At 47.3% G+C, this 15,328-nt stretch overlaps 5 protein-coding genes across 5 annotated transcripts; 2 read left to right on the top strand and 3 right to left on the bottom strand.

Annotated features, from left to right (window-relative positions):
• Positions 1-2,913: 2,913 nt before the first annotated feature.
• Positions 2,914-3,526, bottom strand: N7471_012238 (uncharacterized protein; the record flags this gene model as incomplete). Its single annotated transcript, XM_057284957.1, has 3 exons — positions 2,914-3,021; positions 3,162-3,311; positions 3,362-3,526. 3 exons carry the CDS (start codon positions 3,524-3,526, stop codon positions 2,914-2,916), a joined length of 423 nt encoding a protein of 140 aa, XP_057131223.1.
• Positions 3,527-5,552: 2,026 nt separating this feature from the next.
• On the top strand, positions 5,553-8,009 carry N7471_012239 (uncharacterized protein; the record flags this gene model as incomplete). Its single annotated transcript, XM_057284958.1, has 2 exons — positions 5,553-7,730; positions 7,785-8,009. The coding sequence occupies 2 exons, from the start codon at positions 5,553-5,555 to the stop codon at positions 8,007-8,009; spliced, it is 2,403 nt and encodes an 800-aa protein (XP_057131224.1).
• Positions 8,010-9,103: 1,094 nt separating this feature from the next.
• N7471_012240 (Acyl transferase/acyl hydrolase/lysophospholipase) lies at positions 9,104-9,633 on the bottom strand (the record flags this gene model as incomplete). The annotated part of the gene is made up of 2 exons (XM_057284959.1): positions 9,104-9,436; positions 9,466-9,633. 2 exons carry the CDS (start codon positions 9,631-9,633, stop codon positions 9,104-9,106), a joined length of 501 nt encoding a protein of 166 aa, XP_057131225.1.
• A 673-nt stretch (positions 9,634-10,306) lies between these two features.
• N7471_012241 (MDR family MFS transporter) lies at positions 10,307-12,528 on the top strand (the record flags this gene model as incomplete). Its single annotated transcript, XM_057284960.1, has 10 exons — positions 10,307-10,438; positions 10,511-10,573; positions 10,641-11,006; positions 11,060-11,101; positions 11,166-11,546; positions 11,600-11,641; positions 11,693-11,852; positions 11,917-12,072; positions 12,152-12,420; positions 12,484-12,528. The coding sequence occupies 10 exons, from the start codon at positions 10,307-10,309 to the stop codon at positions 12,526-12,528; spliced, it is 1,656 nt and encodes a 551-aa protein (XP_057131226.1).
• Positions 12,529-12,783: 255 nt separating this feature from the next.
• On the bottom strand, positions 12,784-14,991 carry N7471_012242 (uncharacterized protein; the record flags this gene model as incomplete). The annotated part of the gene is made up of 5 exons (XM_057284961.1): positions 12,784-13,050; positions 13,125-14,154; positions 14,214-14,628; positions 14,699-14,842; positions 14,931-14,991. The coding sequence occupies 5 exons, from the start codon at positions 14,989-14,991 to the stop codon at positions 12,784-12,786; spliced, it is 1,917 nt and encodes a 638-aa protein (XP_057131227.1).
• Between the last annotated feature and the right edge of the window lie 337 nt (positions 14,992-15,328).

Consider the following 15,328-nt stretch of genomic DNA (forward strand, 5'->3'; position numbering starts at 1 on the left):
ACGACTCCCAAAAGGCGAAAAACGAGTGTGGGCTTAGAAAAGCTGTAAGGAGCGAACGACGACTTTCTGTAGAACCGTCCGGGCAACGAGATCAAAGAAAGGGAAAACAGGCAATGCGGGCGACCGATGCAAGGGGAGATTAGCCCAGGTCAAAAACGCCGTTGAGGGTCAACAGGCGAACACAGCAAAAGCAGACAAGGGAGAGAAAGAAAGGAGTAAATGAGTGAATGAAGTTAAGGATTAGAGAAGAAGAGGAGGATCACTTCATCATTAGGGGGGGGAAAGGTGGAATGGGGGGCGGGACACGTTTGTGGCAGCGTCAACAAGGGTAATTTACAGTAAATTACGTATATTTAGTGTATTTAATGAGCTGGTCCGGGCGTTTGACAGGTGCGTGGGATGTGGCCACGCACTTGCCCCTGAGCATTTACCGTGGTTATTAGCTTGTGATGGTGATTTTGAACTTGTTCCTATTCCTACCATGCTGTATGGAGTAGGTTTAAATAATAACTATATCCTGGTCTGATTATAAACTTCTATTATCTATACCATAATATTTATAGGTAATCTGGACCCTCCAAGTCAAAGGTATTCCAAGGGCCCTCATCTGAAACCATATACGGAGTAGCTAAGCTACCCTAAACACTAACCTGCACGATATCGCCAAGACAAGGCAGTTAGGCAGCCTAACCAGTACTCCGTACATAACGGCAATGATGGGTCACGCCATGCAGAAAACCGGAATGGATAATGAATGTCCATCGGGGAAAGAATGAGCCTGTTCCCTATAGGTCCACGGTCGCTTTGTATGTAGCAGTACATCGAACTGGAGCCCTCTTCGGCATGTACAGTATAGAGACCGTTGTACAGGTACTCGGACGATATTTCCCTTTTCTTTTCCCGTTACCCCCGTTCGTCTGTGCAACAATAATATCTGGAACATAATCCGGCCATTGCGAATATCAGGATCGACGATCAACGAGCACGATGAGATTGTAAATCAACATTTCGATCTGAGTTGAGCGGATACTCAACTCATAACCTACAATATTGCACATAGTTATATATTATATCCTATGTCAGATATGGAATACGGAGTACGGAGTATGGAGTATGGAGTATAGACATATAAAGTCTGATACAGGAATGAAAATTAAGTTTTTGAGCAATGTAACACAATGATGGCAGCACTAGGTAATTTCTAATAAAACCCCTGCCAAAAAAAAAAGGCCAAAAAAGTCCGTGTTAGGGTTTCAAAGCGTTTTTCATCTAAGCCGATCAATAGCCCCGGAGACCATTGATGAAAAGAAAAACCAGAATGGAGTCGGAGTTAAACCCACCCAAGCCGATCACAATATTAAAAAAAAAAGGGAAAAGAGTAAAAAACAGCGCAAGTCCAAAGATAATTCTCAGCAAAGTTCAGTCCGTCGCAAGGTCTAGCCCGGAGGCGTCAACTAAGTGGGTCCTTCCCACACGCGTACCTGAGCGTGTCGGGAATATAAAGTGCGTGGCCCCGATTACGGCCTCTTTACCTCTGCGTGATACACAGGCCTTTTCACCAAACCGGCTCACATTACCATAATCATCGTTAGTGGCTTAAGCTCGGGCGTCAGTCTTAAGCACTTAGCTCTTTCTGGCTTAGGATCAACAAAGAAATCGAATCAGCATGGGGTGTGTTAACTAGCCGCTGTTGAGTAGAGTGCTTCTCGCTCGTTAAGAGAGTTGTCCGGCGTTCTAAGCTATAAGTTAGTTCGTCCATTTTGAAGTCTCGTGAGACATATGTGATTATCTTCCTTAGCTGCCTTGCGAGTCTTGCGAGTCATATGCTGTGCGACTTCACTCCTAGTTCAATCCACTATGGAAGTAGGGGATGAGCCCTGGCTCAAAATTGGGTCATTAAATAATGACCCGGCAGATATTAAGAATGCTCCACACTTTATCGAAGCTTTAGGTTTTTTTTTTTCTCCAGAATAATAGATTAATAGAGATTAACTGACACGAACGCCTGCTCATAGTGTATTCTACAAAACCTGGATCCGACTCGGAAGCTGATTGAGCTTTCAAGTTTTCAAATTGATAAAATACACCACGTGCCCCGATCGGAATGGAGGAGTTGGCTGCGATTTCCCCTCATTCTTGTCGTCATTTTCAGATGCTCAGCATTCCTAGTGTGTTTGAGATTGTGCCAACCAATGCCAAATGGTGCAAAATCAATTTTAAGCCGAGAAAACCCAGTCTCGTCATCATCGCTATATTCTGTTTTTCTTCTCCTATTACTTCAAGGTCTTACCTCTTTAGCTTTGTTCAAGGGCTTGTGGCTGCATGCTGCATGGATCCTCGAGATCGAGAAGCCTAAGAAATGCAGGAACAAAGAACCGAGCATACAAGCTTATGCGAGAGGCATGGATGGTCCACGGGTTTAAGTATAGTTGACTCAGCCACATTCTCTTTGTTTGACCTAGGACAGACTCCGGGTCAGCTTGAGTTTTGGCTCTCTTCCCTGAAGACATGAACAATATCAAGCGCCCATGGATGCTGTATTTCTTTAAGAGCCTTTTTATACAATAAACTTCCAGGGGCTCATCAACTGTACCATGGACAAGTGCAGACGCTAACCCTGTTCCTGGGCGCTACAGCACCAGTCTCCACCCTTCATCCTTGGTTTCAGCCTGTATTTATTGAAAGGAGCTGAACAAAAGTTACACGTAACTAATACTAACAACTTCGTAATATTTCCAACCAGACTGTAAAATATACATAGATCATGTGACCGATTTTCTCGCACATTTGATTCTTGCCTCTCTGGTGGAGTGTGTGACGCGAGTTGGACCATCAAAAAGAGCCACGAAACAATTCAGGTGGAGTTGTCTGCCCTATTCATTCTCCACGTCATCGTCATCCCTGCAGTCCCGTTCAAAGTCTAGAACTACGTCCATTTCCAGGCTTTGTAACCAGGCCAGAACACTCGATTTCGACATCCGATCCCTGGGGGAGGGACTTGACGGCAATGCAAGTACGCACCTAAAAGGGCCAGGCCCGATGATAGTGAGAAACGGTCCATTTTTTTCAGAAATCACATAAGAGAAAGAGGAACGAATTCCAGACTGGATCATACTCCTTTTGGAATTCGAATCTCGTTCTTTTGACCACATAATACTTACTGGCTTGGGATCCGAGAAGAAAGTAGCGTAGACTTCGTTCACAGCCGAGAAATCAGCCATATCGGTGAGGAAGATGTTGACCTTGATTGCGTCTTGCAGACTTGACCCTCCAGCCTCTAGGACGGCATTGAGGTTGTGGAGGATTTGTCGCTGTTCATATGTCAAAATATATCACAAATCAGACGTCGCGTCTCTCATACTGTTCGGTCCTGGATGGTTCCCTCCACCATTTTACCCGTGGTCGGGTCTACTCCCAACTGGCCAGAACAGTAAACCATGTTGCCGACGACCATACCTTGGGACAGGATTGGGGGTGGGACGGGTGCGCCCTTAGTGCTGACGGGGGTACGTGTTGGCTTTGACATTTCGTAGGATGTGAGTTGAAATTAATTGATAATGGGATCGAGAAGAATTTGTTGAGAGTCGTTCAAACTATTTGGCCCGGGGATTATGTGGGGGTAGCCCTGGAGGGACGTTATCGATTAGAAATCCCCACATCGACTACTTCCCGAGGTCGGAGCCCTGGAGCACTCTACAACGATGCGATATCGAGGCTATAAATATTTTTGTCTTCTAAGTGCGTATTTTAGAATCGAAGCGTAATTGATTAATGATTGTAGAGTGTAGAGAAGCACTCCAGGTGTAGATGCTGGTGCTTCATGATATATAGTCATGATATATATTGACAAGCTACACACCTGGGCAGGTAGACCGACTTATCTAATACTCTGTTCGTGTATTAACTCAACATATTCTCTCGAATCTCCCTCAAATCATTGTCTTTGACTATCTCTATCTGCTCAATTGTTTCTTAAGACTAATTTGGTCAGAAAACACTCACCTCAGCAGTGAGCGCTCTCCATCAGTCTTCATCAGTCAGTGCAGTTTCCTGACCCTATTTATTTGTTGTCTTACTTTTGACTCGCACACCACCAATCCAAACCACCCGCCGCTCCAGGTCTTAGTACTATGACCTCAGAGAGGAGAAGCATTAAGTCACTCTGTTCTATCGTAGACATTTCCCCCTTAATGCGAGATGTTGAGTATCTCGAGAGTGATAATCACAGTAAAATAGATGTACTGCACTAGCAACTATCCTAGCCAAGACATATGCATATGAAGCCACAAATCACGACTTCTCGGGGTGCTTGCACTAGAGCGCAGATGGTATCTCTCAATGGAGTTTTGGACCATTGGTGCTTTGGGTGGACTGTAATGGCAGGCGACGCGATCTACAAAGTATAAAACCCAGAGCATCAACTACTGGCTCTATGCTGTGTGCAAAACTCTTTGCGTGTGATTAATCCAGGTAACCCCAAACTCCACCCTGGGCGGCTGCACAGCTATGGAAGATGTCGTCGCATTACGAATAACCTCCATGAGCTGCTCAGCCGACATCCAAACAAGAAGCCCACCGGCATCAAAACCAATGCTGTAATACAACTTTACCGGGATTTTAGACTGAAGATAGTCAAGACCATTGTTAAAGTAGGTGGGGACCTGACGCATCTCCAGGCCTACGATAGATGGTACTTCTACATAAAGCAAAGGTGGCTCACTCCATGGATTGGGCTTGACAAGTTGGTGATTGGCATTACTATATTGTGTAGTATGGAATCAAAGTTGACTTTGTCGACTTTCCTAAGTAGATAGGGCTGCTAGGGTCACAGAGGCCAAGAAGGAACACGAGGCGAAGAAAGCGACTGTACCGCGGTTGAGACGGTCTTAACGCTGACATTAAAATGGAGAGGTGCAGTTAGTTTGGTCTTTGCTTGTTGGGTTCTTCTTGTGTTTTACTTCAACTCGTTTGTGGATTTTGCCTGAGCTCGATATTGTTGCCTGAGGAGTAAGACATATTATTGTCCTAGCCTTACATCCTTCATTTGAAGTGAAGCAATGCCACAGATCAATGCAGTATATCTCTATACAGTTCTACTCCATACTTTACACCTCTAATACCTGCCTTGCTAATGCAAGGAGTGACTTCAAAACAGCATTGATGACGTCACTTCTGCTGACGTAACTTTGCGGGGAAGCTGAGCCGCGGTCGCCGATTGGCTGTACCCCGATACTGATTCGGAGTCCGCTGGTCTTTCTTCCTTTATGCCATCCTTCTTCCTCATTCCTTTCCATTTCTCCTTCAACTGTGACTGGGAAGATCTGGCATCAATCCTCTTGTCCCATCTATTCCGATTATTTTTGTTTTTGAATGACCTCTGCAGGACAGACTCGGCCAGGATCAGTACTCCTCTTATCACTGTACCCCATAAGTGGATCCGATCGACGCAGCCATTGACTACGGCAAGAATCACCAGACCTTCAATAGCGCTAGACTAATTGTCAGAAATAAACAACATCTTGAGTTTTCACATACAAGCTCGAGCATTCATCATGAGTTCCTCGGCTGCAATGTCAATCAGAAAGTCGGGGCCTCGAGTCATTCGCCCGGCATCTTCCCAATGGGTGGCCACACATACTTCAAATCGGAGTATATGGCGATGTGCACGAAACGGTCAGGGAGACAAGACAGAACCTATCTCACGACGTTTTGACAAATATCAGCGATACCATCTATACAATCGGCAAAAGCCCGAAACTCGCCGGGACAGCAATGCTACTCCCAACGATACACACTCAAGCCGGGGCTGGGCAGCTTGGCTTTCTCAGTCAAACTTCCCCGGCCTCCCCACTGGGCTGAAGAGAAGGCTTTGGGATTCGGACTCAGGGCAGATGCACAAACACATTGAGTTGCTGAAAAAGTACATAGAGGCAGACCCTTACAGGGCCGTCTTTGGGCGCCGATTGGACCCCTTTCAGAATTTCGGCAAGAACGATACTTCATTGAACGGTTTCCTTCAGTCGTTTTCCAGTATGGAAAAGCCGCCCAGTATGGAAAAGCCACCCAATGTGGAAAAGCCGCCCAATGTTAGACCGAGAGTAGACAAGCGGCAAACGACAAGTGACGCCAATCATGTTGGACTGCAGTACATGTACGACCCTATCAGTGGACGCATGGTGCCAGTACCGCCATCCACTAAACCCGAATCTAACGAGACGGAAGCAGAAATCAACCCTCATAAAGCGGTTGACTGCCCCCCAGGCGCTGAAGTCGAGGCAAAATTCGCCCACAACCCCAGTTTGGCCGAGGATGGACAGTTCCAGCCGGGAAACACAGGACTGAGCCCCGAAGCCCCATCGAGCTCACAGTCAACCGTTGACTGTCCTCCAGGCAGTGATCTAGATGCACTCTTTACCTCAACCCCCACATCTCAGGAAGTGCAGGGCAGGGCTCAAGTTCCTCAGGAAACTAAACGAAAGCCCTTTGTAAACATCGATTGCCCTCCTGGAAGTGAATTGGAAGGATTGTTTGTTTCTGAATCTATTCCTTCTGCACAGCCTCAGCCGGACACGTCTAAGGTCAATGGAAACACCAATAGACTGAATCTGGATGCCGGTTTGACTGCGGGCACCAATGTGGAATGCTCCCCGGGAAGTGAGCTGGAGGCCAAGTTCATCTCTGATCCTGCCAGCGGCTCTGTCCAGGGTTCTCCGTCTGAGTTGGAGACACAACCCCCGAACAAGCAAACTGGTATTTCAATTGATTGCCCACCAGGCAGCGAGCTGGACGCAAAGCTTCCTTCTGAGCTCGGTAGTCTCAGTCCTGAGTCCGATGGTCCTGTTCATCAAACGACTAATACCGCCGCCATGACAGGCGCCCAAGAAAGCTTTGAGTGCTCTCCAGGTAGTGAAATTGAAGCACATATTTTATCAGAGTCGGCTAGCCAGGACGTTGCTCAATCGGAAGCCAAGATCTCTGTTGATTGCCCTCCTGGGAGCGAACTGGAGGCCAAATTTATCTGCAACCCAGCTTCAATTGAGGAAAAGCAATCACAGCCAGAACTACCTGTTGGCCTTGATACATCCAAGATAGCCAAGGATGTTGTCGACTGTACACCCGAGAATGGATTAGAGGCAAAACTCGTTTCTGAGATGGCGAGTGCCGAGGGTCCCAATGAGAACAAGGACCTGAGTGCCTTGGATGCTAATGACATTCGCTCTCGTTATGATCATTTGGAATCAAAGGCACAAGCCAATCCGCTGGATTTCGACGCTTCCGAAGACCGCGTTGGTGACTTCATTCTCAAAAGCCAGAACCTAGCCACTGAAAAAGGAGAGCAACCAGCAGCCCCCCAAACCTCTTCCCCTAAATTTCATATTCTAGCCTTTGATACGTCGACGTCGCAAGTCTCAGCTGCACAAGCAGACTCATTCTTCGGTGTCGATGAAGATAGTGGGCCAAGTGAAATCCTGTCTCGATTGCATAACCCCGCCAAATTCCTACCCTATTTCGAGCAGATGCAAAAAGATGGTTACGAAATTGCAACCGGCGGAGGCAACATCCTTGTCTTCCGAAAGGCTCAAAGCACCCCTCGTCATACCCCCTCAAATACCGCAACAGATCAAGAACCAGCAATTCACGCCGAAATTGCCAAACATCTTCGCCACGACTCAATGGACTCCGCCGCCACATACGACGGAGTCCGAGCTCCATGGCAATCCACCACTGAGGTGAGTAGACAGTAGGACTGTCTATTCAGGTGGCTTCCTAACTGGTCGACTTAGCCTCCTTCAGCAACCGGATCCTCTAGCTCCGAGCCCGAACCAACCACAAAATCCGAGTCTTCGTTTCGCAAAATAGGTCGCAGAATGCTTATTGCAGGCACAGCTACCGCCGCAACGTGTTATGCTATCGGAGCCATAACCGAGTTCTTCCGCACCGGTGGAATTGATGGGCGGGGAATTGATGGGTTTACTGTGTTTGAATCAGAGCGACGTAGTCGGGAGTAGGCTGCACCGTTGGCGTTTTTCTGGTTCTATTTTGCAATTATTGCAAGTGAGTGATTAGCATTTGAGTTCTAGAATAGGAGATTGCCATGCAGGTTTGATGGTCTTTGTTTTTATCCTTTCTTTCACAAACTCATGCACGCTACCTACTGGCCTTGTCGTGTTTGTGTGACGGGATATCGGAATGCTTTTTAACTAGATCCAGATATGAAATGAAGATCAACATGGAATATAATTCTTTGAAGACAACGAATAGAGACTGGTGTGTAATTATATGAGAGCCTGGCGCATGGCCTATAGCTATGAATTGTTGATGTCCCAATGTCTGGGTTTAGACCAGCATTCCTTAACCAAAATTTCCATCGGCCCTTTTTTTGTTTTCAATCCGCGGAAGGTCCTGGCCGAGCAGGAGAGGAACTTCTTGTCTCGTTAGCAGATACTATATAGGCCGTGAAGAACCAAACAATACGCACCATATTATACGGAGGCTGAGAGAACAACAAAAGAGAGTGAGCCAAGTACCTTCATGTCATACATAGGCCTTTCGGATTCTGGGGTCATACGCATGCTGGGTATCTACATATGTATACATATACTCTCCAGACACATCATTTATAAGTGCCAGCAATAGTAGCTGCTTCCTGAAAAACGCAGTATATAAGAGAAACGAGTGGCAGGAGAGGACCACATTCCCAGTCCAGAACAATGCCATGGCCAGTCAACTTGGTCCTGCCAAAGGGAACTTGCGGGATCTCCTCACCGAATGATAGTTTATATCTGCTGGAAAGGGAAAGTGAAAGGGATGGACCATGGCACTGCTTTTATATCATGATGCATATGCTAGTGTGAGCAGAAGTAGCAAATAGCAAACAAACAAACTGGATTGTCTTGCAGATGAGAGAAAAAAAGAGGTGACAAACGCGAGAACGACCGGAGTCGAACCGGAACAGTCCAGGTAGTGGAAGATCTTCGGCACTTCCCTCGTAGTACACATTGGCATGTTACCACTAGGCCACCTGCTGTTGGGTCTGCAGTATTTAACTTTCTCTTCCTTTTCTCTTGCACTTTCCTTTGGGGGTGCACAAAAGCACTGTCCTCTATATTACCCTTTTAATCCCATGCTTTGCGCAAACATGCTCTACAGAGTTGGGGATCGTCAAACTCGGACCCAACAGCGGCTGGAAGGATCCAAGACCCAGCTTCTTAAAGATCCAATTCCCCAACCCAACGACAATCATACTATCAACCCCATGGCTAGTAATAGACTGGGTCTCTTCAAACTCGTTCATGTTGAGCATCGACATGTGAGCAAGCTTCGCAATGAAGTGTTCACGTACAGCCTGAACCGCCCCGATGAATTTTAACCCTTGCAACAAAGAGAGAATACTCTGGCTCCCACCTCCAGCAGACACATCCTCACCCCGGGACTTCTAGCCCAAACAGTGTGATTGAATCGCACATCCGAGGCCCAAAAACTGTCTACGTCGTCACCTGCTTCCTGCGCCGCTTTGGTGAGTTCCATCAACTCCAGTCTAACAACAATGTGGTCTGAAATGCCTTCCCAAGCCTGTTCAATGATAGCGATCTCAAAGACGCGGAAGAGGGCTTCTTCGTCAATGCCATACATCCCCTTGCGTTAAAATGACTCCTCGAGCTCGTTGTTCTTCGGGACCACCCCAACTCCGAGGACCATTGGAAGGACGATCGAGACTATCGCCATTATTGCCAACTCTGATTATTCCTGTGTTGAGGACAAAGGGCGACTGATCAATCTTGTTTCCAGGTCACATCCACTCTGAATGAAGTGGGAATTGGGCAGAGTTACCGAAAAGCAGAAGTTGATACAACGATACGGTATCCCGACACACACTCATGAGAGACCTTGGTCTGGACCCGCGCGGCAAGAGCTCACTCTTCGAAGAATGGTTCGATCCATACCGATCAAGAGATTATCGCGGGTTAATTTAGGAATACTTGGCCGTGCACCCACAAGTTGTTCCTCCGGGCAAGAAGACCGAAAAGAAGATAACCACTCAAGGAAATGTTCGCAAGCAAGCCTGTCAATGAACACTCCCAGGGACATACCAGTGCTGTTTGATTTGACAGGGAAAGGGTCAAGCTTAGACGGAGTTAAGGTGGCCGCTTCTCTGTGCCAAGACACGGAGTTGGAGCGGCCGCTCTTAGCCCTAAGAACGGACGGTTCGACTACTATATAACCAGAGGGAAATCACACTCACCACTGTGTTGTTTTGTGCTAGATACCCATATATCTCTATATATCGCTCCTTCGTATCGTTGCAATGGAAACCCATGGAGATCCCGAAAAAGTGGACGGAGTGTGTGGTGATAGCCACAACCACGTTTCAAGCACAGACTCCAGTGAGAATGTGCTTCCCCAAGATGCCTCTCCTCGGCCAATTCATGGCTGGAAGGTACAATACCCTTCCTCTGAAAAGTATAAAAGAAAAGCATAAACGTTACACTATTAACCCCACATGATTTAGTGGGCAATTGCCTATACATCCATGATATCAACCACATTTCTCTTCGCCCTAGACAACACCATTGTATGTTCCCAGCCAAACAAACACCCTTCTAAATCTTCTAAATTATACAGAAGCTAATCCCTCCTAGGTGGCAGACATACAGCCCGCAATTCTCGATATATTTGGTCAAGTCTCCCTCCTACCTTGGATCGGAGTTGGCTTCGCCCTAGGCACGATGTGTGTGCTACCATGGGGCAAGATCTATGGCGTTTTCAACGCCAAATGGGTGTACTTGTTCAATGTTGTACTTTTTGAAGTTGGTAGCGCAGTGTGCGGTACGGCTCCCAATATGACGGCGCTGATAGTTGGGAGGGTCATTGCCGGTATTGGTGGATCCGGGATGTACTCCGGCACATTGAGCTTTGTGGCTATGTTGACTTCGATTGAGGAGAGACCTATCTATATGGCTGGAAGCACTGTAATCTGGGGAGTTGGCAGTGTGTTGGGCCCCGTGGTAAGTTCTCCCTGTTACGGTGTGGATTGGTCATTCAATTAATATGACATTAGGTCGGCGGTGCTTTTGCGGATAGCTCGGCGACATGGCGATGGGTGAGTGAGGCTGAATAATTCTACGTGCGACGTGTTATTTTTGAGCTAACAGAAGTGACTCTAGGCATTTTACATCAATCTCCCAATCGGAGCTCTATTCGGCCCGTCCTACATCTTCCTGATTCCCAGCGTGGACCCCAAGCCGGACAATACCTTACGCGAGAAGCTCAAAATGGTCGACTGGATCATGACAACAGTTTTCCTTGCAGGATCCACCTCTCTTGTTATGGCCATTACCTTCGGTGGTACCTTGTTCGCATGGAGCTCTGGAAATGAGATCGCCCTCTGGGTTGTCAGCGGAGTCCTTCTGATCGTTTCTGTGGGCGTGGCAAAATACCATCCGGGCGTGCACAGGGACAATCGATTATATCCTGCTCATTTCCTCCAAAAGCCCATATTGGTCAATCTGCAACTGCAGATGTTTCTGGTTTCTGGAATTGTTTTGGTCGGTTGTCATGTTGGCCCTGGAGAACTTACATTTGCTGACGGTGTTCACAGGCGACGACTTATTATATTCCCCTTTTCTTCCAGTTTTTAAGGGTAAGTTTGAATCAAGTTATTTTGATCAAAGGCTAATATAACTATGTGTAGGGAGATGGTCCCTTGGATGCTGGTGTCCGCCTCCTCCCCTTCATCATCTCTATGGTAGTATTCGCCATCATCAACGGCGCACTGATGCCCAAACTACCATATATTACACCATGGCATATATTCGGTAGCATACTCGTTGTTATTGGCGCGGCTTTGATGTGTAAGTTTGTCCCATTTTCTCTCAAGAAACGCCTAGTCGGTCCTAACGAAGAACTCGATTACAGACACTGTCGACTTGGAAACGAGTAACGCAAGGATCTACGGCTACAATATCCTAATTGGTGCTGGCTCTGGATCATATGTTGTAGCAGGCTTTGCTGTCGTGCAATCTCTTGTTGAATCGAAAGATATTGCCAACGCTGTGGGAGCCATGGCTATTTGTATGTTTCTTTCCTTGCGTTTCTTTTCACTCAAGACTTTTTGACATGATCGAAAGCTAACCAAGAAAATGATTAATAGGCCAAGACCTCGGAATGGTCGTCTTCCTCGCCATGGCAGGATCAATCTACCAAAACCTAGCATTGCAAAAAGTGGGACTGGCTCTACCCAGCTTGGACAAGACAGATATCACGAACCTTGTTGCTGGAACTAGTAGTCTGACTTACAAGGATCTATCTGAAACCGAAAAGGCCCTGGTGAAGCCCCTAATCACTGATGCGATGAGCAGTGTGTGGCTATTATTCTTGGTAGCTGGGGTATTTAGTCTTGTGATAACCCCGTTTTTGGGAGTAAGTCACTTCCCCAACCATCCTGTGTTGGAGTGAGAGTATGGCTAATAATGTGACTTTTAGAGAACAAAGTTGAAAGGATCTGCTACAGCTGGAGGGCGGGCATAGAATATGCCTTGTCTGGAGCAGTATTATACTTTAATCGACACAACTATGGGAGATTACCTTACTAGATTGATAGGAGTGCACAATTGTTGCTCATAACTATAGCTCTTTCCTTCGAATCTTCGAATTCGCTGACATGACACCTGAAATCACCTGCCTCAAATTTCTGTTTGTTATATTATTCCTCATAGTAAAAGTAACTTCTGACTCTCTCTATTTGTCTGAAGAATATCTATATTACAAGCGCAAATTCCATCTTCAAACTCCACATACTGAGTCCATCCCACTGGATCCGCTTTGTTGCTCATCCCATTTTAATAAGGCAGTCACCGCCGCTTCACTTGCCGTGTGCCAGTAGCCACCTGGCTCCTCTATCTGGTCAAGCGCGCCACGTAAGAGGCGTAAAGAGTCTATGACGCCGATAGGTGTGGTGTCAATTCCATTTAGGACATTGCGACTCAGCGCGTTCAGGCTAATTGAAATTGGCCAGCCGATAAACGTTGCTTGAAGTGTGAAGTGATCACGCTAGTAAGCAGAAGTTAGAAAGGAAAATATGACTAGAGAGGGCAAATCATAGATGAATCACGGTGTTTACTCACCTCCGACCGATGAACAGGCCAATTCATGCGAATCGCACCGAGAATCTTAAACGCAGCGACGGTACTACACTTACGACTCTCGGCAGCGACAAGCTTTGGTAATTCCTGCTCCTCCACTTTGCGGATAACCGCCTCATGTAGATTAATGTGTGTAGCGCACAAATTTAGATGCAATGAAAAGGCAAGAGGATCTTCACGCACTGCCTTCGCGCCCAGATGGCCTTGGAAGATGGTTGTATAATCATTGATCGTCTTAACCAGTCGGTAGTGGCGGTCCCAGAATCCGGAGTCACTGGTACCACGAGACAGAATACCAACGTGCTCATAGCATAATCGGGCCAGTTTCACCATGATTGTCACTGCGGCGTAGGACGACAGATTTTTTAATCCAGAAAGCTTGGCCGGTTCACAAAGGAAAGGCATTGGACAGGACACAAAGTCCTCGTTCAGTTCACCTGGGGAGGGGAGGCAAATCCGCAGTTTATCCTCTTCTAACGTACAGGGACGGCCAATTCGGATACTTGCATAGCTTTCGAAGATGTACAGTGCCCAAAATGATCGGCGCATTTCCTCCAGCGAGGCTAGATCATGGACGTCCGACAACGCTGTTTCTGGAGAGGATATATGGCGACTGAGATTAGTTGTGTGAAATGCGCCAGCGTCCATGTGTTGCAGGTCGAGAATCTGAGCCAGCGTGACGGCCCTACCCAGAGTCATCCAAGCTCGGGCAAAGTGCTTCTTGGTCAACTCATACCGGAAGATGAGTAATAATGCCTGAAACGCGTTAAGGCTCATTAGATAGGTCTCTCTGTCGTCTCGTTCGCACAACTCTGCGTATTTGCGGGCGTTGCTGTAACATGCTGGTTGTAGATGAGCGTATCGCTGGCAAATTGTTGTGCCGATTAGGGCCACTGAAAAACTCAATCCGCGGATTTGAGGGGATGTAGAATTTTCTGCCCATTCCCGTTGGAAGCGCGACTTGCTTATAATAGGTAATACAGGGTAGAAAATATCAAAATAATTACAGTGTCTAGACGAACCTGCTTAGTTCGTTTGACTTTTGCGGAAGTAAGGGGAGGATCACAGTACAGTATCGCGATATCTTGTGGCGAGATGAATTCATCGAGCACTGGGGTTGATGGAAAGAAAGGATCGTTGAAGTTAGGGGACACGGAGTTTCCCGCCAGAAGATAGTTACCCACGAGCGGAGTTGCTAGCGGCGGAGTATCCTCCTGGGGAAGTGGAAGGATTTCTGACGTCAAAACTGGATCGATAGTTCCCCAAAAACCAGGAATATCTTCCGTGAGGTTGGTCAACAAGTCGAACCCCTCAAACCCACGGTCCATTGGAGGAGTCGCATAGTTTTGGAGACGCTGCATTAGCCTCTCGTGATCTCCGGGTGGTTCTGGTGGTGGGATCTGGGGATAGAACAGTTCGCTCTGCGGAGGGAATGTCACTGGAGTAGTGAAAGCCGCGGAACTTTGAAGTATTGCCTCGGCTTGGGCTGTGATACATGTCGTTGAATTAGGAGGGATCACAGTACCAGTGATATACACCAAGAGATGGGTAAGTACCTAGTCGATCTTGCAGTTCAGATAGTTGACGTGGCAGATCCGCCTGGGCGGCGCGGTGTAGTTTCCGCCCTTGGTAGCTGCAGTCGTAGCCAAGGCGCGTGCAACGACCACACTTTGGGTCTGTCCGATCACACCTAACCTTGCCTAGAATTTTCACCTCAGTCGTCTGTTCTTGGGGATGGGGAGCCCGGGGGGGGGGGGGGGGGGTGTGTTGAATTGAGAAAGCACTTACGCTCCCGGCAAACATCACAGGCCAATCGCCTGGAGGGATGGGAGTTATCTTTCTTAGTCATACTGCAGGATTGAGGCTTCCGATGCTCTTGCGCAATCTCCAAGGATGGAGAGCTGGAGACAGATTCCTCGGTGGGGGCAGGCCATCTAGTGTAGTAGTATCAACGGACAAGTCCCACTTAAGCTCCAGAGGTGTGGTGGCGGAAACTCAGGAGGTACAACTATGAGCAAGGTGTGACATTAGGTCAAACATGCAAGAGCAATCAGGTATAGATGTGAGATTGAAAAGAAGCAACTGGAATTTTGTTCTTGTGGATCTATGGACACGGGAAGATCAGTGGGGTCACCCCGGTTTGACGCCGATTTTATACGATTACGTCAGCGGCATCGGCGGCCCCG

Source organism: Penicillium samsonianum (genome assembly GCF_028829775.1).
Source record: "Penicillium samsonianum strain IBT 33392 chromosome Unknown utg000007l_segment0_segment0, whole genome shotgun sequence".
Taxonomy (NCBI): Eukaryota; Fungi; Ascomycota; class Eurotiomycetes; order Eurotiales; family Aspergillaceae; genus Penicillium; species Penicillium samsonianum.